Here is a 26,383-nt window from a genome sequence, read left to right as displayed (position 1 = left end):
TCAAATATTTTACAACTTTGATGAAATTGAATTTAAGGACCATCCTTCTCTTAAACCTTATCCCTTACCAGTGTAATATTTTTTTTCCTTCAGTGTTTCCCCAATTTTAGCCAGCTCTCCAAAAATTTCTTATATGATTAAAAGCTGTATGAGCATAATGCAGATGTTGTATCTATTTTAAAGTAATTTCTTTGTCTTTTGAGTGTATCTGGTTGTGGGAGAAGAAATATTATCTTTAAGTTAATGTCTTTCTTGTGTAAATACTTTAAAGTCTAACAGTCTTTTTCACTCATATATTAAATGTTTGCCAAAATAAGTTTTTTTTAAAGAATATTCAGTGAATGGAATGTAATTTTTTTAAAAAAGAAAAAAAAGATCTGCATTATGACTCCTCACAAAACATGCAAGCAGTAAATGAATGATATTTGTTAAATCTGTTCATATTCTGTTTTATGCGAAGCTGAAAGAAAATAAAAGTAGTCGCTTGGAAAATAGCTTATTATTTTCTTGGCTGTAATGCTTATTTATTGTAAGGCATGGAAATACATGGAAACACTCTATAGATTACTCCAGTATTTTATGATTTGCAATTCTCATTGTCCTACTTCCATCAAATACAAAAACGCATATTATTCATTTGGAAATGATGCCAAATTATAACAATGTTTAAATGTATTAATCAATAGGATTTTTTAAAACTTATCTGCAGTGTAGTCACCAAATTCTACCAGCATGCCCTCGCCTTGGCCTTTGCTGTGAAGGAGATCAATGAAGACTCCCAGATCTTATTTAATGTCACTCTTGGGTTCCACATCTATGACAGTTACTACAATCCAAGGATGACCTACCGCACCACTCTGGACCTGCTTTTCAAATCTAAGGGATTTTTTCCTAACTACAAATGTGATAACCAGAAGAATCTCATGGCTATTATTGGGGGATTAGATGCTTCTGCTTCTTCCTATATGGCAGAAAGTATAAATCTCTTCAAGATTCCGCAGGTAATTTGGGGAGAGCAGGAAGAGATAAATTGGTCTTCTTTTGTAATGAACATTAGAGATCATTCCGTTTCCGGATTTTCCCCTTCATTGTCAAGGGCCTTGGAGTACTCATCTCTAATGATCTAAGTGCCAGAGCTCACTGTAACAGCATTGCCAAAAAGGTATTAAGAGTAGTTAACCTAATCTTACGAAGCTTCTTCTCTGGTAACTAGGGCATACAAAAACTTTGCTAGACCAATTCTTGAATACAGCTCATCTGCCGGAACCCGCACTGCATATTAGACATTAATACAATCGAACGAGTCCAGAGATATTTCACGAGAAGAGTCCTCCACTCCTCTGCTCACAACAGAATACCTTATGCCACCAGGCTTGAAATTTTGGGCTTAGACAACTTAGAACTACGCCGCTTTCGGTCTGACCTAACGGTAGTACACAAAATTATCTGCTACAACATCTTACATGTCAATGATTACTTCAGCTTCAACCACAACAATACATGAGCACACAATAGATACAAACTTAAGGTAAAATGCTCCAAACTCTATTGCAGAAAATAGGACTTCAGCAACAGAGTAGTCAATGTCTGGAATGCACTACCTGACTCTATGGTTACATCCCAAAACCCCCAAAATTTTAACCTTAGACTGTCTACTGTTGACCTCACCCCATTCCTAAGAGGTCTGTAAAGGGTATGCATAAGCTCACCAACATACCTACTGTCCCTGTCCTAATGTCCCCTTGTATTTGTATCCATTTCATCTATTCATAATAATGTTTATACTTATATCTGTTATCTAATAAGTGCTTGACAAATAAAATATAATAATAATAATAATAATAATAATAATAATAATAATAATAATAATAATAATAATAATAATAATAATAATACTTGTCTTAACATTATACCTTAACAGTTCCTAGGTCCTTGGTTAGGACTCGAGCTGCTGAGCTATTAACCAGCCTCAAAGGCTGTGAATCTCACTAAAGATTAACCAATAATAATACTTGTCCTAAATAATGACTCTCTCTCTTTGTTTTTTGTTCAGCTGACCTATGGTTCCTTTGCCCAAGAAGAGTACCAGGCTACTAAGTTATCTTCACTTTATTGCATGGTCCCAAAAGAAGAACATCAATACAATGGAATTATACAGCTTCTCCACTATTTTGGATGGACGTGGATTGGAATCTTCACTTTTGATAAGAAGAAGGGAGAACATTTCTTGCAGAAACTGAATCCATTGCTTTCCCAAAATGGGATCTGTTTAGCCTTCACACAAAAGATTCCACAGCAAGCCCTATTTCAGAACCTATCAGAATATCTTGATCTAATCTCAACTATTTTTAATAGACTGATAGATCAGAAAGCCAATGTTTTCCTTGTCTATGGCGAACCATTCACGATTCTGTGGCTCAGAATTGTTGTGTTTTTACGTGATTATGAAAATAAAGAGAGTGCATCATTTAGGAGGGTTTGGATCCTGATGTTTCCAATTGATTTCACACTGACAGGACTTCAAAAGAGTTGGGATCTCCAGTTGTACCATGGGGCTCTTTCCTTTACTGTTCATTCAAGAGACATTCAAGGCTTCAAAGAATTTCTTCAAGTCATCAAACCTTCAACCCACAAAGATGGATTTCTTCAAGAAGTTTGGGAGCAAGTATTCGACTGTTCACTTTCAAATGAAAAATTACCCTCAATGATCAATGAAACTTGTAGTGGAGAAGAGAATTTGGAGAATGTGCCTGCGACTCTGTTTGAGTTGCAAATGACTGGCCAAAGCTACAGTATCTACAATGCTGTTTATGCAGTGGCACATTCTTTGCATGAGGCAGTGAGGTCAAGAGCCCCACACAGAAAAAAACAAAGGTTTGAATTTCAAGCTCTGAAGCCTTGGCAGGTGATGCTTACATGATATACTTACATTGAGTACATCTTACTCAAATTTAGTTTAACTCTTAATTTCAGTTATTGTTTAAACAAAAATCAATATTTTGAAAAACATTCTCCATAACAGTACTATTAATGTCTTATTTATGTATCGGAAAATATTAATCTAGATAAGCTTAGATCAGATCTGGATAAGCAACCTGGAATTAAGGAGAAACTTCATAACAGCAAGGATAATTAACCAGTGGAACAGCTTGCCACTAGAAATCGTGGGCGTTCCATCACTGGAGGTTTCTAAGAAGGGACTGGATGGTCACTGGTATAGGATCTCCTGCTTGAGCTGGTGGGCAGTTTGGCAGTTCGAATCCCAGAGGGTTGGACTAGAAAACCTCCAAGGACCCTTCCACCTCCATTCTGATGAAAGATTAGATTGAGATAGATAGAAGATAGATAGATAGATAGATAGATAGATAGATAGATAGATAGATACATAGATAGATAGATAGATACATAGATAGATAGATAGATAGATAGATAGATACATAGATAGATAGATAGATAGATAGATAGATAGATAGATAGATAGATAGATACATAGATACATAGATAGATACATAGTTAGATACATAGATAGATAGATAGATAGATAGATAGATAGATAGATAGATAGATAGATAGATAGATAGATAGATAGATACATAGATATATAGATACATAGATAGATACATAGATAGATAGATAGATAAGGATATCTGAAGAACAAGATTATGGACGGTGTAGGTTTGATTCATTGTTTAAATAGTGACTCTAAATCATATTCAAAATAGATTGTTTTCATTTTGCTGTCATCAAAGAAACACTTTGATTAATTTAAGAGGTCATTCTGTGTTACAGAATAAAAGGAGATAAAAATAAAACATCACCATCTTCATTTAATGACCCTATAATCCCTGGCGGGGTAGAGATGAAAATAAAACATGCCTTTTGCAAATTTCAGTTTAGCCAATGGTGGTTTTACATCATCCTTGATTCCATAAATAACCATTTTATTTGTATGTAGACTTTTCCTCTCTTTTAGATTTTTTTCAGCCTGGTTCCAAGAAGAATTAAATGGGGACATCTTTGAAAGCAATCTTTCTTTCTTTCTTTCTTTCTTTCTTTCTTTCTTTCTTTCTTTCTTTCTTTCTTTCTTTCTTTCTTTCTTTCTTTCTTTCTTTCTTTCTTTTTTATTGTTAATGTGAATATTTCACTCTTCTTAACTGTTTTTTGCAATTTAGTTAAGTCAGGGCTTTTAGGCTGAGGACTTAGAATTTATGAAGACTTCTGCTACTATACCTTTATTATTTCCATGAAGGGATGTTGGTTTTGAGACAGGATAAACTACCAAGAGAATTGTTGAGTTTGTGCTTTAAAGTACTCTTAATCATTAATTAATAAAACAAAACAGAGTCACATATCACAATTATGGATATTTCTTTGTGAGTCAACAGTTTTTCTTCCATATTTCAAGCCAGTAGCCAGTTTTGTTTTTTCGCCAAAGATATTTTTTTTTAATTGAAGCTTCCTTATGGGTAATTATGAGTAATTTGTTTTTCCTGGTTTTGGGGTTATTAGTTTTACGTATAGTTCAAGATTAGATCAGATCAGATCATATTAGATTGAGATAGGTAGATGGATGGATGGATAGATAGATAGATAGATAGATAGATAGATAGATAGATAGATAGATAGAAGATAGATGGATGGATGGATGGGGTGATGGATGGATGGTTGAACGGATGGATGGACAGGCACATAGACAAGTGAGGGGGGAGAATACTTTTGCTCCATATAAGTCTACCAAGAACCTCTTGAGTCTCAGATACTAAAAGCTGGTTAAAGGAAATTTATTATATCCTAGGATTTCAAATACCTTTGTACCAATGAAGAAGGATATGTAGAGTATACGATCATTGATTTGATTCATTGTTTAAATAGTCAATATAAATCTGAATCATATTAGAAATAGATTGTTTCCATTTTGTTTTTATTGATTGACAATTTTTCCTATCTTTCCTTAAAATCATTAATAGAGAAGATCTGTACAGTTACATGCAATATAGACTATTAATAATCTCAATGTAGTTATTTGAGCATTACGGTAGGAAAGGGAAGAATGAGTGAATGAAACTTGAATATGATGGTCTCTTCTCTATTATATTGTTCTATGCTCCCTCTCTCTTTCATTCTATTTCAAGTAGCTCCATTCATTTCTTCAAGGCATTTCTTTCAACAATTCAGCTGGGGACAGAGTGTTCCTAAATGAGAAAGGGGAAGCAACAGGTGGATTCGACATCACCAACATGATCACTTTTCCAAACAGGTCCTTTCAGAGAGTTAGAGTTGGAAAAGTAGATCCCAGTGCTCCAAAAGGGAAAGAATTATTCATTGATGAAGATATGATTGTGTGGCACCCAGCTTTTAATCAGGTATGGACACATTTAATGGATTGTATTATAGTCCATTATGATACCAGGAAAATGCCTTCATCTGTAAAGCCATATTGAATATCATCTCTATATAAATATATATAATTTATAAACCTATTTTTTGTTTTTGAAAGAAGAAAGGCATATTCTGAAAAAAAAAACTCTCCATTTACAAAACTGACATTACAATGAGAAAACATTTCAAATTTGGATTGTAATTATCATTTTTTTTTTAATTTGATTTATATGCCGCCCTTCTCCGGAGACTCAGGGCGGCTTACAATGCGTTAAGCAATAGCCTTCATACTTTTTTGTATATTTATACAAAGTCAGCTTATTGCCCCCACAAACTGGGTCCTCATTTAACCTACCTTAGAAAGGATGGAAGGCTGAGTCAACCTTGAGCCTGGTAAGGTTCGAACCTGCAGTAATTGCAGGCAGCTGTGTTAATGACAGGGTGCTCTAAACCACTGTACTACCAAGTAGTACAGATGTTGAATCTATTTAAATTGTATATCAAATTTGATAAAATTCACTAACATATTAAGAAGTCAAATGTTGCTTCCTGCCATATTGGAGAAGAATTAGAAACTCTTTTAAAAACCTCCCTTTGCAAAAGCTTTCATGTTTATGACCAGATACTTCCAATTTCTCTGTGTAATGACCATTGCTCCCCCGGATACTGGAAGAAAGGAATGGAAGGAAAGCAATTCTGTTGCTACGACTGTGTTCCATGTCCAGAAGGGAAGATTTCAAATCAAAAGGGTAAGTTAGACATTCCATCAAGTTTTATTAGATAGATTTAAGCAAATTGTAATGCACTACATTGGGATGCATATAAAGAATAGTTTTCACAAATTCTTCAGGCTGGAAATATATTTCTGCACTGTGGATTACAGTCCGTTGTTCAGGAGTCAAAGTTTGCCTATAAGATTCTAAGACGTAGTCTTTCCAAATGGAGGCCCAAAATAGTGTATATATCCATTCAGCCATAGACTGTCTATCATCACGTGATCTCTTATCTATTTATTTACTTTTCACATTTTCAACCTCATTTGCTGTTCTTTTCCCTAAGATTGTTAGCAAATTGATAGGAGAGACTGAGCTGTGGTAGTGGAGTGGTTAGAATTTAGCATGGCAGGCTAATTCTGCCGACCTGCCAGAGTTATGCGGCACAAGAGATTCGAACTGCTGAACTGCTGACATTTCTGATCAACAAGCTCATCTCTTAGCCACTGAGCCACCGCATCCCCTAAAAGTATGATTGAAGGACCACTAATGTCCACTCTTCAAAGACTCTACTTCAAATTTAAATAAACAATGACAGTTTTGTTTTGTTTTTTTACAAATGATAGTGTAAAACTGCAACTAAACCTTTTGATAGGCTGAGGTCCATTTTAACCATGAGAAAACTAAGACATTTTCTACATCTTATCATCCACAAAAACCTGAAAGTAAGAGAAAAGAGCTTCAGCAAACAAATGAAGATTTATGAATGGATTAGTTAATCCAACCTCAAAGGGATATAGTGTGGATGTTCTTAGAACCAATTAATACTTTCTATATAGAACACAGAAGCACACAAAAGGTTCAGGCTAATATCTTGTTTTAATGGTAAATGTAGGTGATTTATTTTGTTCGTTCGACCCAACCTTTTATTCTCAAATAAAAAGACTAATTTTTCATTAGCTTGCTCACATTTTAGAGTTTAAAATTTAGAAGAAGTTAAAAAGATTATATTGATTGTACTTCAGAGTTAAGGGACGGGGTGGCTTAGTGGCTAAGATGCTGAGCTTGTTGATTGAAATGTCAGCAGTTCAGCGGTTCAAATCCCTAGTGCCGTATCACAGGATGAGCTCCTGTTACTTCTGCCAACCTACCAGTTCGAAAGTATGTAAAAAATGCAAGTAGAAAAATAAGGACCACCTTTGGTGGGAAGGTAACGGTGTTCCGTGCGCCTTTTCCATTGAGTCATGCTGGCCACATGACTCAATGTGGAACGACTAGCACATATGTACAAGGGGAACCTACCCTTTACCTTTTTACTTCAGAGTTAGTATCTCTGCTCCTCTTACTATCATTACAGTTTTCTTATCTATGCTTTGGAAAAATTAATAAAGTAATAATGGTCCTTAATGATTTCAATGGATAATTGCCCTTCCCACTTTACTTGTGAATTCTAAAGCATAGAGCAGAGGAAGAACTGCCTTTTCATTGACAAATGATCCCACTGGTGCTTAATGGAGACAAGTCAAGATGAATCACAATGGCATCCACTATGATTTTCAAAAACATGGATGGCATAGATGACAAATTCTTCACTTTTCTTCCAGATATGGATGACTGTTTTGAATGTCCACAAGATCATTATCCAAATAAAGAAAAGAAAGGATGCATCCTGAAATTGCTGGTCTTTCTAACTTTTGAAGAAACCTTAGGAATTGGTTTGGCCTCAACTGCTCTTTGTTTCTTCTTCTTGACAGCTTGGGTATTTGGAACATTTATTAAGCACAGGGAGACTCCCATTGTCAAAGCCAACAATCGGTCCCTCACCTACACCCTCCTTGTCTCTCTTCTGCTCTGTTTTCTCTCCTCTTTGTTGTTCCTCAGTCAACCTGACAAGGTGACCTGCCTTCTCCGACAACCAACATTTGGCATCACCTTCTCAGTGGCCATTTCCAGTGTCCTGGCCAAAACCATCACTGTGGTTGTGGCTTTCATGGCCACTAAACCAGGATCTCAGATAAGGAAATGGGTGGGGAAAAGATTGGCCTTTTCTATTGTCCTTTCATGCTCTCTATTACAAGTATGTATTTGTATAATTTGGTTGTCAACATCTCCGCCATTCCCTGAGTTGAACATACACTCAGAGGTCCAAGAAATGATTTTACAGTGCAATGAGGGGTCAGCTTTCTTCTTCTACTGTGTTTTGGGCTACATGGGTATCTTGGCCATCGCCAGCTTTATTGTGGCTTTCCTTGCCCGTAAATTACCTGACAGCTTTAATGAAGCCAAGTTCATCACCTTCAGCATGTTGGCCTTTTGCAGTGTGTGGATCTCCTTCTTTCCAGCCTATCTGAGCACAAAAGGAAAAGCTATGGTAGCTGTGGAGGTCTTCTCCATCTTGGCCTCCAGCGCTGCATTACTAGGATGCATATTCTTACCAAAGTGCTACATCATTGTTTTGCGGCCTGAACTCAACCACAGGGAGCAACTCATAAAGAGAAATTAGTACCCAATGTTGTCTTTCTTCCTAGTAGAAAATGCTGACAATAAAGAATAAAAGGACCATTTGCTATTTACAAAAACCATGTAGTTTTGATTTTGGCCTAAGGGGATATATGGAGGTTTATTTTTATTACAGTTTATCATGCAAGTTAGGTGTTCAGAGTGGATTTGACAGGTTTTCTTCACACATCAAATCCTTTCCAAGGACCTGGGATTGGCAGATGTGGATTTTTTTTGGGGGGGGGGGGGTTGTTTTATTTTTTTGTACGGTGTGAGCTGTTCTGAATAAAGCATCTTGTGCAATCGACTCATGGTGAATTTGTCAATACTGATGTTGTTTAAGTGAATCTCCAGATGTTTTGGGATAACACCCAAAGTGCCTATTACTGTTGGTACTATCTTAGCTTTATTTTGCCCCAGTCATTTTTTTCCTTCTTTTTAACAATCCTGTAATCATTTGCATTGGATGGAGTTCAGACAACTTAATGGAGATGAGCATTTACTGGCCGGATGCCCTTCCTGACGTCTATATGGAGCTCACAGCAGATATTTTGTCTGTCCCCACCAGAGAGAGAACTATCTCCCGCTACCTAGGATTAAAATCACAGCCTCCTGATTGTGAAGAGTGAGGTCCACCTTTAGGCCACCATGCTATCTGTTAATGTTTGTTTGTTTGTTGGTTGGTTGGTTGGTTGGTTGGTTGGTTTTATTAGATTTATATACCACCCTACTCCCGAAGGACTCAGGGCGGTGAACAGGCACAAAATAAAATACATAAATACAAAATTTAAAAGCAGAAATAAAACCAGATTAAACAATTTAGCCCGAGACAAATTTAAAACATCCCAATAATTTAAAAACAGATTTAAAATTTTCAATTTAAAAGAAAAGGGGAAAAGGTTAGGCCAGGCCAACTTGCTGGAATAGGAAGGTCTTAAGAGCGCGGCGGAAAGTGCGCAGATCCGGAATCCTCCGTATCTCCAGGGGGAGCTCATTCCAGATGGTGGGTGCCCCCACAGAGAAGGCCCTCCCCCTGGGGGCCTCCAGTCGACACTGTTTGGCTGACGGCACCCAGAGGAGCCCCTCTCTATGAGAGTGTATACTGGCCGGTGGGAGGCTATTTTTGGTAGTAGGCGGTCCCGTAAGTAGCCAGGTCCTAAGCCATGGAGCGCTCTAAAGCGCTCGATTTCAGCTAACTGATGAGGCCTTATAAGGCCAAAATAGATCTATCTTAGTCTCCCTTAAGTCTTACAACAGACAGCAAAATGCTTGTGAATGTCTGATAAAGGGATTTCACTGAACTATGGCTATAGAAACAACTTGATTTATGTAGGAAAAACCCTGGCTGAAACAATAATGCACATATAGACCTACAAAAAAAAAAAAGAAGAAGAACAGAATATATATATATATATAAACCCGTGAAAACTTACATATATATATATATATATATATATATGTAGGTCTTTGGTTATTCGGGTCTTCTCCCACGTAAAATTGGAAGTGTCTTGGCGACGTTTCGACAAAGTCTCATTCGTCATCTTCAGGCTGGTGTTCTTGGCTTCGTGCTTCTAGGAGCAATGTGTGTGATCGCAGCTGTTTCTTCCTTTTAACTGCCAGTGGGGGTGTGAACTGATTGGGTGGGAGCTTGGCTGTGTTCTGATTGGGCGGAGGTGTGTTCTGATTGGTTGGGGGTTTGGCTGTGCTCTGATCGGATGAGGGGTTGGCTGTGCTCTGATTGGATGGGGGTGTGTTCTGTTTAGGTGGGGGCTTGGTTGTACTTGGGTTAGTCTGAGTAGCAGGGGGATTTGAGCTGGTAAGCTGGTAAGCTGGTAAGCTGTGTTGCTGTTGTTTGGCTTCGTGTTCGTGGCTGTGCCAACTCTTCATGGTGGGTGTCAGTCTGCTTCATGTATGGATTGGAGGGTTTTAAAGTGGCTAATGATGCAGCTGTGGTCTGGCTTCTGGTCCGGGGTCATGTCTCATCATTAGTGTGGGTTAGCCACACCCTCATCTCATGTATCCTCCCTGTAAAACAAATATTTAATACTTAACTGATCCGTTATGGGTGTACATTGTTATAATTTTAAATTGTTTTAATTGGGTTGTTGATTTTAATTTAATTGTGATTTGTATTGGATATTGTTTTTGTAAGCCGCCCTGAGTCCCTCGGGAGAATGGCGGCATATAAATCACAATAATAAAATAAAAATAAATAAATAAAACTTGCAGAGCACCACCTACTATTTGTCAATTTTCATTTCTGGGTGGAAAGTTTAACTGGGATGGAAACACAACTAGCTATTTTAAAAAAAAGAATTCAGAAGACAACAGGATGAGGATTTGGAAGGTGATTTAAAACAAGTGAAGTAATTATGTTGAAATGGATGACTATATTGTGCTAAAGAGGAAGCTGAAGATTAGGGAGGCCCTGCTGCCTTATTGGAGACAGGAAGTAAGAAGGCAGGGTGAATCTTGCCTGGTTTATTTTTGCCAGGTTATTCTCTAATATAGCATATCATGAGCAAAAGTGAATAAATATTAGTAAAAATTAAAGCCTCCAGAAGTAGGAATTAAAACATCCAAGAAAAGAATGTATAACTTTTTACTGAATATATCTGATGAACTATAGAAAAGTGAAAAAGAATATCTCCAAAATATCTTCCAAATTCTACTTCTTCAAGTATTTTCAAAGCAATCAGTCAATTATTAGGTGACCCAACAAAAGAGAGAAAGATGTTGGTCAGCTATGCAAAGAAAACAAGGCCAGCTTGCCAATGTTTCAAAGGTAAATTATATACCTTGCAAATAACTGAAATCAGTCTGTTATCGAAGTAGGCCAAAACTATCAAAGGTTCTCAGCAAAAGGGAATAGAAATGGAGAAACAACCCATATAATTACTTCTAGAGCCACGTGAGAGAACAAAGGGATTGCTTCGTAGGTTTATTTGCACAGATTCTCTGTCACTAGAGCCGCATGGAGGCAGAAAAGGATAATGCTGACTTTGTGAGATTCATTCCTCCTGTTTTATCTGCCAGAATTTCTCTTTGAATGACAGACCCAGACATTTTCTCCATCACAATAGAATGAAGATGTTGTTCCTTTTGATGTTCTCCACGCACAGAGTAGCTACTCTAAGATGCCCTGCAAGTGAAGCTTTCCTTGTTCCACATGAGTGGTTCCAGCCTGGTGACCTTGTCATTGGTGGGATGGTGTCTCACATTTTTTACCAGTTTTATGAAATTGAATTAAAGGACCGTCCTTCTCTAAAACATTATCCCTTGCCAATGTAATTTTTTTTCCTTCAGATGTGTTCCCCAATTTTCCTGAACTCCCCAAATATTTCTTATATGATTAAAAGTTTTTATGAGCATAATGCAGATTTTGTATCTTCTTTTGTCTTTTGAGTATATCTGGTTGTGGAAGAATAGAATAGAATAGAATAGAATAGAATAGAATAGAATAGAATAGAATAGAATAGAATAGAATAGAATAGAATAGAATAGAACAGAACAGAACAGAACAGAACAGAATAGAGTTGGAAGGGACCTTGAAGGTCTTCTAGTCCAACCCCCTGCCCAGGCAGGAAACCCTACACCACTTCAGACAAATAGTTATCCAACTTCTTCTTAAAAATTTCCAATGTTGGAGCATTCAGAACTTCTGCAGGCAAGTTGTTCCACTTATTAATTATTCCAACTGTCAGGAAATTTCTCCTTAGTTCTAAATTGCTTCTCTCCTTGATTAGTTTCCACTCATTGCTTCTTGTCCTACCCTCAGGTGCTTTGAAGAATAGTTTGACTCCCTCTTCTTTGTGGCAACCCCTGAGATATTGGAACACTGCTATCATGTCTCCCCTAAACTAGACATACCCAGTTCCTGCAATTGTTCTTCATTTGTTTTAGCCTCCGGTCCCCTAATAATCTTTGTTGCTCTTCTCTGCACTCTTTCTAGAGTCTCAACATCTTTTTTACATTGTGGCAACCAAAACTGAATGAAGAAGAAATGTTTTCTTTAAGTTAATATCTGTTTCGTGAAAATGCTTTAAAGTCTTAAAGTCTTTTTCATTCAAACATTAAATGTTTGCCAAAAGAAGTTTTTCTAAAAAAGAATATTTGGTGAGCTGAACTTTTTTTTTAAGATCTGCATTATGACTCCTCGCAAAATATGCAAGCAGTAAATGCCTGATATTTGTTTAATTTGTTCATATTCTGTTTGTGCTAAACTGAAAGAAAATAAAAGTAGTCGCTTGGAAAATAGCTTATTATTCTCTTGGCTGTAATGCTTATTTATTGTAAGGCATGGAAATACATGGAAACACTCTATAGATTACTCCAGTATTTTATGATTTGCAATTCTCATTGTCCTACTTCCATCAAATACAAAAACACATATTATTCATTTGGAAATGATGCAAAATTATAACAATTTTTAAATGTATTAATCAATAGGATTTTTTAAAACTTATCTGCAGTGTGGTCACCAAATTCTATCAACACGCCCTCGCCTTGGCCTTTGCTGTGAAGGAGATCAATGAGGACTCCCAGATCTTACCTAATGTCACTCTTGGGTTCCACATCTATGACAGTTACTACAACCCAAGGATGACCTACCGCACCACTCTGGACCTGCTTTTCAAATCTAAGGGATTTTTTCCTAACTACAAATGCGATAACCAGAAGAATCTCATGGCCATTATTGGGGGATTAGATGCTTCTACTTCTTCCTGTATGGCAGAAAGTATAAATCTCTTCAAGATTCCACAGGTAATTTGGGGAGAGCAGTAGGAGATAAATTGGTCTTCTTTTGTAATGAACATTAGAGATCATCCTCTAATATTTTTCCCTCCATCGTCATGAATAATGACTCTCTTTCTTTATTAAGATGACCTATGGCTCCTTTGCCCAAGAAGATCTCCAGGCTACTAAGTTCTCTTCACTTTATTACTTGGTCCCAAAAGAGGAGCATCAATACAGTGGAATTATACGTCTGCTTCTCCATTTTGGATGGATGTGGATTGGAGTCTTTACATTTGATAAGAATAAGGGAGAACATTTCTTGCTGAAACTGAATCCGTTGCTTTCCCAAAATGGGATCTGTTTAGCCTTTACACAAAAGATTCCACAGCAAGCCCCATTTGAAGACCTATCAGAATTTCTCGAACTAATCTCAACTATTTCTAATAAGCTGATAGATCAGAAAGCCAATGTTTTCCTTGTCTATGGCGAACCATTCACGATGCTGTGGCTTAGAACTATTGTCTTTTTACGTGATTGTGAAAATAAAGAGAGTGCATCATTTAGGAAGGTTTGGATCCTGATGTTCCCAATTGATTTCACACTGACAGGATTTCAAAGGAGTTGGGATCTCCAGTTGTTCCATGGCGCTCTTTCCTTTACGGTGCATTCACGAGAAGTTCGTGGGTTCAAAGAATTTCTTCAAGTCATCAAACCTTCAACCCACAAAGATGGATTTCTTCAAGAAGTTTGGGAGCAATTGTTTGACTGTTCACTTTCAAATGAAGAATCACCCTCAATGATCAATGAAACTTGTAGCAGAGAAGAGAATTTAGAGAATCTTCCTGGTGCTCTGTTTGAATTGCAGATGATTGGCCAAAGCTACAGTATCTACAATGCTGTTTATGCAGTGGCACATTCATTGCATGAGGCAGTGAGATCAAAAGCCACACACAGAGAAAGTCAAAGGTTTGAATTTCAAGCTTGGCAGGTGATGCCTACATGCTACATTTACATTGTACATCTTACTCAAATTTAATTTAACTCTTAATTTAAGTTATTGTTTAAACAAAAATCTATATTTTGAAAGACATTCTCCATAGCAGTACCATTTACGTCTTATTTATGTATCGGAAAATATTAATGTAAATTAGAGTAGATTAAATCAGATCTGGATAAGCAACCTGGAATTAAGGAGAAACTTCCTAAGAATGAGGACAATTAACCAGTGGAACAGCTTGCCACTAGAAATTGTGGGTGCTCCATCACTGGAGGTTTCTAAGAAGAGACTGGACAGTCACTTGTCTGCAATGGTATAGGACCTCCTGCTTGAGCAGAGGGCTGGTACTAGAAGACCTCCAAGGTCCCTTCCGGCTCTATTCTGATGAAAGATCAGACCAAACTAGATTGAGATAGATAGATAGATAGATAGATAGATAGATAGATAGATAGATAGATAGACGGACGAGGATGGATGGATGGATGGATGGATGGATAGATAGATAGATAGATAGATAGATAGATAGATAGATAGATAGATGATAGGTAAAATAAGTTTATGGATGGTGTAGGCTTGATTCATTGTTTAAATAATGATCTATATCATATTCAAAATAGATTGTTTTCATTTTGCTTTTATTGAATGATTTCCCCCCTATATTTCCTTAAAATCATTTATAGAGAAGATCTATACAGTTCCATGCAATATAGATTATCAATTTTCCCCATGTAGTTATTTGCGCATTATTGCAAGAATGGGAAGAATGAGTAAATAAAATTTGAATAGTATTATTAGCTCCTTCGAACTCCTCTCTTTCATTCTCTTTGAAGTAGCTCCATCCATTTCTTCAAGGCATTTCTTTCAACAATGCAGCCGGGGAAAGAGTGTTCCTGAATGAGAAAGGAGAAGCAACAGGTGGATTCGACATCACCAACTTGATCACTTTTCCAAACAGATCCTTTCAGAAAGTTACAGTTGGAGTCTTAGATCCCAGTGCTCCAAAAGGGAAAGAATTGTTTATTGATGAAGATGTGATTGTCTGGCACCCAGCTTTTAACCAGGTATGGACACATTTTTTTTTTATAAAAAGTTTTTTTTTTATTTTTTACACAAACACACACACACACACACACACACACACACAAACATACAATGAAATTTTGCTGAACAGAGTATTTGGCCGGTTAACAAATTTAAACAGTTTTTAGTCCTTTCAACTAAATTTACAATTTCTATAGCTCGTTTTTGCCATAGTATTTATTTTCATCTATTTTTTACCAATATTACCCTTCATTTTCATCTCTAATTTTAACCAAATTCCATTTTTCCCTTCTATTCTATATTAAACCCCTTCCCATTGTCATCTGTTTTTGTATCCATCCTCAAATTAATTAATTTTGTGGTATTACAGTTGTTCAATTCTTATAGGAATAGTAAACCCACTTATTTTATAGCATACATTTCCTTAAATAATACAGTCCAACATTTTAATATAAATCAATTAATTATGTAACTATATTTTTCATTTATATATTCAAACAGGAAATAAAAATAATATAAATGTAGATATTAATCATTTCTACTTTCACCGCAATATGCAATCAAGGTATTTCATTTATTACAATTTTCTTAATTAAATTTAAAATATTCTAGCTGTTATCCTCTAATCATATAGCTTTCCCTATGTATTATTCCAAATCATTACTTAATCATTTCTACAAACACCAACATAAACCATTAAAAGTATTTCAATTATTACAATTTAAACTTATTCATATTTCTAAAAAACCCCTCATCATTATCTAAATTTCAGAAATACAAATGATAATATTCCAATTATTATTCAATTCATTTTCACCATCATATGATTTACCATTATTTCTTACTACAATTCATATTTCAATTCTAGTTATATGCATCATATTCCTCTTTCATTTTTTTCTCCTTTTCTCTCTTTTCATTTTTATTTTTACCTTTTTCTTTCTCCTTTTTTCCTTTTGTGCTTTAAAATCCTGATCTCTCCTGTTTTGCCCTATATTTCCCATTGTTCCCCCTCTCTTTTCTCTTTTTTTAATTTCACCACTATTTATTCCACCGTTTATCCCAGTATTATCATTCTGTATTTCAAAGTCCTTGATTCTCCTATTTTGCCCTATATTTCCTGTTGTTTTCTACCTTTTTTCTCTCTTTTTTATCTTTTCACTGTAAATCCCAGTGTAATCATTCTCCATATTGGAGAAGAACTAGAAACTCTTTTAAAAACCTCCCTTTGCAAATGCTTTTGTGTTTATGACCAGGTACTTCCAATTTCTCTGTGTAATGACCGTTGCTCCCCCGGATACTGGAAGAAAGGAATGGAAGGAAAACAATTCTGTTGCTACGACTGTGTTCCATGTCCAGAAGGGAAGATTTCAAATCAAAAGGGTAAGTGAGACAATCCATCAACTTTTTAAAAGTTATATTTAAGCAAATTGTAATGCACGATGTGTGGATGTGTATAATTAATGGTTTCACAAGTTGTTCAGGCTGAATATACCGTACATTTCTTTACATATGGATTGCAGTCTGTTGTTCAGGAATCAAAGTTTGCCTGTAAGATTCTAAGAGGTAGTCTTCCTAAATACAGGCCCAAATTATATATCCATTAAGCTGTAGAATGCAGAAGCACACTAAAGATTGGTGTAGAGTTCAAGCTAATATCTTGTCTTGATGGTAAATGTAGGTAATTCATTTTGTTCGTTCGACCAAACTGCAACTCTGTGTTGCTTCCTGGGAGACCCAGATAGCTATTTCTACCTCTTAAGGCGTCATCAGTGGGCCACACCCACTTCCCAATTATCCTCCCTGTAAAAGGCATAATGTATCTTTTTTCTTTTTTCATAGGCTTTTATGTGCATATTCTTTCTAGCCAGGTTTTACCTATGTAAACTTAGTTGTTCTTCAGCCCTAGGTTCTGTGAAATCTCATTCACAAGTTCTTGGGCCCTTTTTCTGCTGCCAAACTGCAACTCTGTGTTGCTTCCTGGGAGACCCAGATAGCTATTTCTACCTCTTAAGGCGTCATCAGTGGGCCACACCCACTTCCCAATTATCCTCCCTGTAAAAGGCATAATGTATCTTTTTTCTTTTTTCATAGGCTTTTATGTGCATATTCTTTCTAGCCAGGTTTTACCTATGTAAACTTAGTTGTTCTTCAGCCCTAGGTTCTGTGAAATCTCATTCACAAGTTCTTGGGCCCTTTTTCTGCTGCCAAACTGCAACTCTGTGTTGCTTCCTGGGAGACCCAGATAGCTATTTCTACCTCTTAAGGCGTCATCAGTGGGCCACACCCACTTCCCAATTATCCTCCCTGTAAAAGGCATAATGTATCTTTTTTCTTTTTTCATAGGCTTTTATGTGCATATTCTTTCTAGCCAGGTTTTACCTATGTAAACTTAGTTGTTCTTCAGCCCTAGGTTCTGTGAAATCTCATTCACAAGTTCTTGGGCCCTTTTTCTGCTGCCAAACTGCAACTCTGTGTTGCTTCCTGGGAGACCCAGATAGCTATTTCTACCTCTTAAGGCGTCATCAGTGGGCCACACCCACTTCCCAATTATCCTCCCTGTAAAAGGCATAATGTATCTTTTTTCTTTTTTCATAGGCTTTTATGTGCATATTCTTTCTAGCCAGGTTTTACCTATGTAAACTTAGTTGTTCTTCAGCCCTAGGTTCTGTGAAATCTCATTCACAAGTTCTTGGGCCCTTTTTCTGCTGCCAAACTGCAACTCTGTGTTGCTTCCTGGGAGACCCAGATAGCTATTTCTACCTCTTAAGGCGTCATCAGTGGGCCACACCCACTTCCCAATTATCCTCCCTGTAAAAGGCATAATGTATCTTTTTTCTTTTTTCATAGGCTTTTATGTGCATATTCTTTCTAGCCAGGTTTTACCTATGTAAACTTAGTTGTTCTTCAGCCCTAGGTTCTGTGAAATCTCATTCACAAGTTCTTGGGCCCTTTTTCTGCTGCCAAACTGCAACTCTGTGTTGCTTCCTGGGAGACCCAGATAGAGTTGCAGTTTGGCAGCAGAAAAAGGGCCCAAGAACTTGTGAATGAGATTTCACAGAACCTAGGGCTGAAGAACAACTAAGTTTACATAGGTAAAACCTGGCTAGAAAGAATATGCACATAAAAGCCTATGAAAAAAGAAAAAAGATACATTATGCCTTTTACAGGGAGGATAATTGGGAAGTGGGTGTGGCCCACTGATGACGCCTTAAGAGGTAGAAATAGCTATCTGGGTCTCCCAGGAAGCAACACAGAGTTGCAGTTTGGCAGCAGAAAAAGGGCCCAAGAACTTGTGAATGAGATTTCACAGAACCTAGGGCTGAAGAACAACTAAGTTTACATAGGTAAAACCTGGCTAGAAAGAATATGCACATAAAAGCCTATGAAAAAAGAAAAAAGATACATTATGCCTTTTACAGGGAGGATAATTGGGAAGTGGGTGTGGCCCACTGATGACGCCTTAAGAGGTAGAAATAGCTATCTGGGTCTCCCAGGAAGCAACACAGAGTTGCAGTTTGGCAGCAGAAAAAGGGCCCAAGAACTTGTGAATGAGATTTCACAGAACCTAGGGCTGAAGAACAACTAAGTTTACATAGGTAAAACCTGGCTAGAAAGAATATGCACATAAAAGCCTATGAAAAAAGAAAAAAGATACATTATGCCTTTTACAGGGAGGATAATTGGGAAGTGGGTGTGGCCCACTGATGACGCCTTAAGAGGTAGAAATAGCTATCTGGGTCTCCCAGGAAGCAACACAGAGTTGCAGTTTGGCAGCAGAAAAAGGGCCCAAGAACTTGTGAATGAGATTTCACAGAACCTAGGGCTGAAGAACAACTAAGTTTACATAGGTAAAACCTGGCTAGAAAGAATATGCACATAAAAGCCTATGAAAAAAGAAAAAAGATACATTATGCCTTTTACAGGGAGGATAATTGGGAAGTGGGTGTGGCCCACTGATGACGCCTTAAGAGGTAGAAATAGCTATCTGGGTCTCCCAGGAAGCAACACAGAGTTGCAGTTTGGCAGCAGAAAAAGGGCCCAAGAACTTGTGAATGAGATTTCACAGAACCTAGGGCTGAAGAACAACTAAGTTTACATAGGTAAAACCTGGCTAGAAAGAATATGCACATAAAAGCCTATGAAAAAAGAAAAAAGATACATTATGCCTTTTACAGGGAGGATAATTGGGAAGTGGGTGTGGCCCACTGATGACGCCTTAAGAGGTAGAAATAGCTATCTGGGTCTCCCAGGAAGCAACACAGAGTTGCAGTTTGGCAGCAGAAAAAGGGCCCAAGAACTTGTGAATGAGATTTCACAGAACCTAGGGCTGAAGAACAACTAAGTTTACATAGGTAAAACCTGGCTAGAAAGAATATGCATATATATATATATATATATATATATATATATATATATATATATATATATATATATATATATATATATATATATATATATATATATAAATGTCTCTCTCTCTCTCTCTCTCTCTCTCTCTCTCTCTCTCTCTCTCTCTGTGTGTGTGTGTGTGTGTGTGTGTGTGTGTGTATGTGTGTATGTTCCAGCATAACTTTGGAACGCCACAACCAATTTCAACCAAACTTGGTACACAGATGACTTACTCTCTGGAAAAAAATAATGTCAAATCACAACATTTGTGACAGTGATAGCGTGAATTTTGGATTCAAGTTCTGTTAAGATACAGCCTGTTGTGCCTTAAAATGGTTTCTACTGTACAGCACAGTGGAGTTGCCATGGTAACGGCTTCACAGTACTCCATAAGGGGGCTCTCTCTGTTAAGGGGAATTGGTTCTTAAATACCCGTGCAATGCTGGGTTATCAGCTCGTTTTCAAATAAAAAGACTGATGTTTCTTTAAGTTGCTCACATTTTAGAGTTTAAAATCTAGAAGAGGTTAACGAGATTATATTGATTTGTACTTCAGAGTTAGTACTTCTACTTCTTTTACCATCATAACAGTTTTCTTCTCTGTGCTTTGGAAAAATTAATAAAGCAAAAATGGTCCTTAATGAGTTCAATGTATAATTGACCTTCCCACCTTACTTACAAATTCTAAATGATACAGCAGAGGAAAAACCTTCTGAATGCAGCCCCAAATTATGTATGCAGTGAGTGATAGATCTTCTATGATTGCATGATGTTCAACCTCATTTGCATTTGCTGTTCTTTTCCCTAAGATTGTTCACTCAGTTAAAAAATATTGTAAGGATATATTTCGCATTTTTAAAAGCATTCTTTCCTGGTATTCCCTATATTTTGATGCAGAGGTGATATTCAGCTGGTTTGAACTGGTTTGCCTGAACCGGTAGTGGAAATCGCAGGTGCCCCCCCCCCAGCTCTATGCCATCCTATTTAGGCACATTTTTGAGCCTGGGCGCATGAACGGAAGGCGCACATGTGAGCAAACGACATGGCGAAAGGCAGGCGCGCAGGGTGAACTGGTAGTACTATAATGTGAAACCCACCACTGTTATTATGATGTCATCTTGATAACTTGCGATCAGTGTCTAATCATTGTAAGCCCTGATAAATAATATCTGACCTAATAAATATTTGAGTGGGAGATCACCAGCTAATTTGTACAGTAGCTTGAGAATTAGGGGGGAAAAAACTGTGCTGGAAATAGAGAAGAGCAAAGAACATTAGTCTTACCAGAAAACCCCACATGTACTTATCGCTCGAATCCATGGGCAGTGATTCAATTCAAAAACTGACAAATTCTTATCTTTTCTTCCAGATATGGATGACTGTTTTGAATGTTCTCAAGATCATTATCCAAATAAAGAAAAGAATGGATGTATCCTGAAACTGCTGGTCTTTCTAACTTTTGAAGAAACCTTAGGAATTGGTTTAGCCTCAGCAGCTCTTTGTTTTTTCTTGTTAACATCTTGGGTACTTGGAATTTGTATTAAGCACAGAGATACTCCCATTGTGAAAGCCAACAACCGGTCCCTCACCTACACCCTCCTTGTTTCTCTTCAAATCTGTTTTCTCTCCTCTTTGCTCTTCCTCAGCCAACCTGGCGAAGCGACCTGCCTTCTCAGACAATCAACTTTTGGCATCACCTTCTCAGTGGCCATTTCTAGTGTACTGGCCAAAACCATCACTGTGGTTGTGGCTTTCATGGCCACTAAACCAGGATCTCAGATGAGGAGATGGGTGGGGAAAAAATTGGCCTTTTCTATTGTCTTTTTCTGCTCCCTCTTCCAAGTATGTATTTGTAGTATTTGGTTGTTCTCATTCCCTCCATTCCCTGAGTTGGACATGCATTCACAGTCCCAAGAAATGATTTTACAGTGTAATGAGGGGTCAGCTTTCTTCTTCTACTGTGTCTTGGGCTACATGGGTATCTTGGCCATCGCCAGCTTTATTGTGGCTTTTTTTGCTCGTAAATTACCAGACACCTTTAATGAAGCCAAGTTCATCACTTTCAGCATGTTGGCCTTTTGCAGTGTGTGGATCTCCTTCTTTCCAGCCTATCTGAGCACAAAAGGAAAAGCCATGGCAGCTGTGGAGGTCTTCTCCATCTTGTCCTCCAGTGCTGCATTACTGGGATGCATATTCCTCCCAAAATGCTACATTATTGTTTTGCGTCCTGACCTCAACCAAAGGGATCAACTCATAAAGACAAAATAGGACCTCATATGATATCTCTTGCTAAGAAAAAATGCTGACCAAAAAGATTAAAGGACCATTTGCTTTTTATAGGAACCATGTAGTTTAAATCCAAAGGATTTATGGGGGATTATTATTATTATTATGGTTTGTCACATGGTTAGATGTTCAAACTGACTTTGGCAATTTGTTCCCTATATCAAATCCTTCCCAAGGATCTGGGAATGGCGGATGTGGATGTTTGGTGGTGTTTAAATGTATCATTGCATGTTGTAAGCTTTTCTGAATAAAATTGTCTTTTGCAATTGACTGCTGGTGAATTTGTCAATGCCGATGGTGTTTAAGCGAATCTTCACGTGCTTTGGGATTGCACCCAAAGCACATATTATTATTACTACTATTCCCTTTGCTTTCTTTTGTCACAGACGTTCTATTTCTATTTTTAATGTCTTTGTATTTTGCTGTCTTCTCCAGTTCCTTTTCTTCTATTCTGGTATCTCCTTTTGTTCTTTTTCACAACCCTGTAATCCCTTGCATCGGGGTGGAGTCAAGGCCACTTAATGGAGCTGACCATTTACTGGCCAGATGCTATTCCTGATGCCTATGCAGAGCATACAGCAGATATTTTCTGTTTGTTCCCAGAGAGAGAAGTATCTGTATGTTCTGAACCAGTTCCCCAAAGACGACAGACGTTCTGTATTTAAATCAATGATTCCTTTATTAGGAGCACCAGAAGCCCCGGCAAAAAGTTTATCTATCAACGCAAGCTAACAAGTCTGTCCGGCAGGGAGATGAATAGTTGTCTGGCACATCTATTCATCTCTGCCCCCCAGCCTTTTATTCCCAGAGCTAGGGTGGCACTTCACTAGCAGTGGTAGCTCCTCCATCCCAAGGATCAGCCCACAGATTTCCACTACTCTCCTCTCCTCTGCTTTCTGAGCATCCGTGCCTCAGGCACTGGACTTAGCTGTTCCTCCTCTTCCTCATCAACCACCTCCAGACCTGGGGGCTGTTCACTCTCCATCTGAGGGCTGACGGACGGCCCAGGCTCCTCCTCTGTCTCTCTCTCTCTCTCTCTCTCTGACAGCTCCATTCCCTCTTTCCCCTCAGAACTCCCAGGTTGCCTTGATGCTGGCCCTGACTCTCATGCCTCCCCCTCCTCTGATTCGGCTGCTGGAGGGGCCGGCAACCGACAGTCCACAACACTGCCGCTACCAATGATTGAACTCACAGCCTCCTGATGGTGACGTGAGAGATCTACCTCCAGCCCACCCTGCCTATTATTGACTAATAAGACTAATTTGCTGGTCAGTGGCAAATCCACTAGACCTGTGGATTTAGTAGTCCACAGTAGGCCAAAACCATCAAAGGTTCTCAGCAGAAGGGAATAGGAATGGAGGAACAACCCATATAATTACTTCTAGAGCCACCTGAGGGCACAAAGGGGTAGCTTCATGAGGTTTATTTCCACAGATTCTCTTCCTCCTGTTTTATCTGCCGGAACTTCTCTTAGCCTGAAGTATCAAACATTCTGTGCAGAAGGAAATAGTGCAGTTCAAAGTATTTGCTATTATTCCATATGCTTAATTCCTTCTGTAGAAATATATACTGTAGTGTGTTGAGTTACAGGTAATCCTCAACTTATAACCATTCGTTTAGCGGCTGTGTGAAGTTATAACAATCCTGGGGGAAAAAATGTGACTATACCCATTAAACCAATCTTTAGATTTCTCATATGATCTCTTACTTTCTTTCTCATTAATCACGTGAGATGTTAATATCACTTTATAATGCCACACTTGGTAAGGCCACACTTGAAATACTGCATTCAGTTTTGGTCGCTACGATGTAAAAAAGATGTGGAGACTCTAGAAAGAGTGCAGAGAAGAGCAACAACGAGGATTAAGGGACTGGAGGCTAAAACATATGAAGAACAGTTGCAGGAACGGGGTATGTCTAGTTTGTTGAAAAGAAGGACTAGGGGAGACATGATAGCCATGTTCCAATATCTGAGGGGCTGCCACAAAAAAGAGAGAGTCAAACTATTCTCCAAAGCACCTGAGGGCAGGACAAGAAGCAATGGGTGGAAACTAAGCAAGGAGAGAAGCAACTTAGAACTAAGGAGAAATTTCCTGACACTGAGAACAATTAATCAGTGGAACAACTTGCCTCTAGAAGTTCTGAATGCTTCAACACTGGAAGTTTTTAAGAAGATGTTGGATAACCATTTGTCTGAAGTGGTGTAGGGTTTCCTGCCTAAGCAGGGGATTGGACTAGAAGACCTCCAAGGTCCCTTCCAACTCTGTTATTCTATTCTATTCTATTCTATTCTATTCTATTCTATTCTATTCTATTCTATTCTATTCTATTCTATTCTATTCTATTCTATTCTATTCTATTCTATTCTAAACTTTAGAATTACCTGGTCATTTGGGGGAGGACTTGGGGAATTTCATCCAAAGTTTGTACCCAATCTAGAGAAAAAAACATCGCTGCTGGAAATTATGTGACCTAATCCCAATCTACTATTTTAATTACTATTGTTTGGGGAAAAAGTAATAGTTGTTCCAAATGGTCTTAGATATATAAAAAAATCTTTATATTTGAAGACAATTCAGGAGAAATATGCCATACATCTATTGTGGTGTATATTTGAGCATGTGTCTTAGGAAGGCAGATGAATGACAGCAGTATTTTCATTCAATGCCTGAGCTTTTCCCATAGGCATTGCAATGTTGTATTCATGTCCCATTACTTTTTTCCTTAAGTTGACCAGAAGGAGAGTGATGAATCTGATTCTGGATGCATAGTCAAATGCAATGAATAATCTTCCAGTCTGTTGCATGTTGTCTTGAGCTGACTAGTGATAAAATTAGTGGAAAATTAGTGAAAATGCTGAGGCAATGCTGCAGATATAAATTGCATTTATAAAATAGGCATTTGATAAAGTAAGCCACAATCTACTACTTGATAAAAAAGAAAAATATGAGTTAGATAGCATCACCACCAGATAGATTTGTAACTGTCTGATCAACAGCACTCAACATGTAGTTGACAGTGAGGAAGCAGGGACTGGATTTGGGATTTTGATTTACTGAAGGAAAACCTAGAACTCTCAGATTCGGGTTTTCCCAGATGTGCCAGTATACCTACTGATAAATGGAAGATTTGAGATTATACCTGTCTCAGAGTTCTTGATCGGAGTTGGGTTGTTCTGGAATGCTGACATTAGTCCTTAATGGAACTGCTTCTACATGGAGGGAAGTATGAGGTACCCAAGGCTCTGCCTTAAGCCCAGTACTCTTCAATATCTTCTTCAATGATTTAGACAAGGGTGTAGAAGGGGTATAGAAGGGACACGGTGGTTCAGTGGCTAAGATGCTGAGATTGTCAATTGAAAGGTCGGCAGTTCAGCGGTTTGAATCCCTAGTGCAGCGTAACAGGGTGAGATCCTGTTACATGTCCCAGCATCTGCCAACCTAGCAGTTCGAAAGCACGTAAAAATGCAAGTAGAAATAAAAGGGACCACCTTTGGTGGGAAGGTAACAGAATTCCATGCACCTTTGGCATTTAGTTATGTCAACCACATGGCCACGGAGACGTCTTTGGACAGCACTGGCTCCTTGGTTTTGAAACAGAGATGAGCACTGCCCCTTAGAGTTGGGAATGACTAGCACATATGTGTGAGGGGAACCTTTACCTTTACCTTTTATAGAAGGGGAACTCATCAAATCTGGAGATGACAGCAATCTGGCAGGAATAGCTAACACTCCAAAAGATAGGCTGAAGATACAGAAGGATCTTGACAGACTTGAAGACTGGGCTCTATCTAACAAAATGAAATGTAATGGTGAGAAAAGTAGGGTTCTACATTTAGACAATGAAAACCAATGCACAGGTACAGAATAGGTGGTACCTGACTTAAAAGTAGTGACTGCAAGAGGGATCTTAGAGCCCTAGTGGACAATCACTTAAACATGAGCCAGCCATGTGCTGCAGCTGCCAAAAAAGCCAATGCAATCCTTGGCTGCATTAATAGAGGGATAGAATCAAGATCATGTGGTTAATACCACTTTATAATGCCTTGGTAAGGCCACACTTGGAATATTGTATCCAGTTTTAGTCACCATGATATAAAAAGATGTTGAGACTCTAGAAAGAGTGCAGAGAAGAGCAATAAAGATGATTAAGGGACTGGAGGCAGGATTTGGGTATGTCTAGTTTAATGAAAAGAAGAACTAGGCATGACATGATAGCAGTGCTGCAATACCTAACAAACTGTCACAAAGAAGAGGGGTCCACCTATTTTCCAAAGCACCCGAAGGCAGAACAAAAAGCAATGGATGGAAATAATCAATAAGAGAACCAATCTAGAACTA

At 37.9% G+C, this 26,383-nt stretch overlaps 2 protein-coding genes across 2 annotated transcripts; both read left to right on the top strand.

The window, feature by feature from the left end:
• Window positions 1-722: 722 nt before the first annotated feature.
• LOC139324729 (vomeronasal type-2 receptor 26-like) lies at window positions 723-8,595 on the top strand. Its single transcript, XM_070954472.1, has 5 exons — window positions 723-1,001; window positions 2,054-2,905; window positions 5,136-5,363; window positions 6,002-6,128; window positions 7,697-8,595. Exons 1-5 carry the CDS (start codon window positions 840-842, stop codon window positions 8,593-8,595), a joined length of 2,268 nt encoding a protein of 755 aa, XP_070810573.1. The 5' UTR covers window positions 723-839.
• A 487-nt stretch (window positions 8,596-9,082) lies between these two features.
• LOC139324808 (vomeronasal type-2 receptor 26-like) lies at window positions 9,083-22,025 on the top strand. Its single transcript, XM_070954559.1, has 6 exons — window positions 9,083-9,216; window positions 13,064-13,355; window positions 13,474-14,316; window positions 15,159-15,386; window positions 16,623-16,749; window positions 21,127-22,025. Exons 1-6 carry the CDS (start codon window positions 9,083-9,085, stop codon window positions 22,023-22,025), a joined length of 2,523 nt encoding a protein of 840 aa, XP_070810660.1.
• Window positions 22,026-26,383: the final 4,358 nt, after the last annotated feature.

Source organism: Pituophis catenifer, unplaced genomic scaffold, assembly GCF_029215685.1.
Source record: "Pituophis catenifer annectens isolate HBS135680 unplaced genomic scaffold, rPitCat1.0.hap2 SCAF_15, whole genome shotgun sequence".
NCBI lineage: Eukaryota > Metazoa > Chordata > Lepidosauria > Squamata > Colubridae > Pituophis > Pituophis catenifer.
Note: the sequence above shows the minus strand (reverse complement) of the source record. Positions and strands in the feature narration are given on the sequence as shown.

Bases quoted from the DNA above. Each gene is read 5' to 3' on its own strand.
- LOC139324729 (XM_070954472.1), top strand. From the start codon at position 840: ATGACCTACCGCACCACTCTGGACCTGCTTTTCAAATCTAAGGGATTT. The intron at 5,364-6,001 runs GTATGGACACAT...GTTTATGACCAG, and splicing joins GGCACCCAGCTTTTAATCAG to ATACTTCCAATTTCTCTGTG. The intron at 6,129-7,696 runs GTAAGTTAGACA...CTTTTCTTCCAG, and splicing joins GAAGATTTCAAATCAAAAGG to ATATGGATGACTGTTTTGAA.
- LOC139324808 (XM_070954559.1), top strand. From the start codon at position 9,083: ATGAGCATTTACTGGCCGGATGCCCTTCCTGACGTCTATATGGAGCTC. The intron at 9,217-13,063 runs GTGAGGTCCACC...ACTTATCTGCAG, and splicing joins CAGCCTCCTGATTGTGAAGA to TGTGGTCACCAAATTCTATC. The intron at 15,387-16,622 runs GTATGGACACAT...GTTTATGACCAG, and splicing joins GGCACCCAGCTTTTAACCAG to GTACTTCCAATTTCTCTGTG.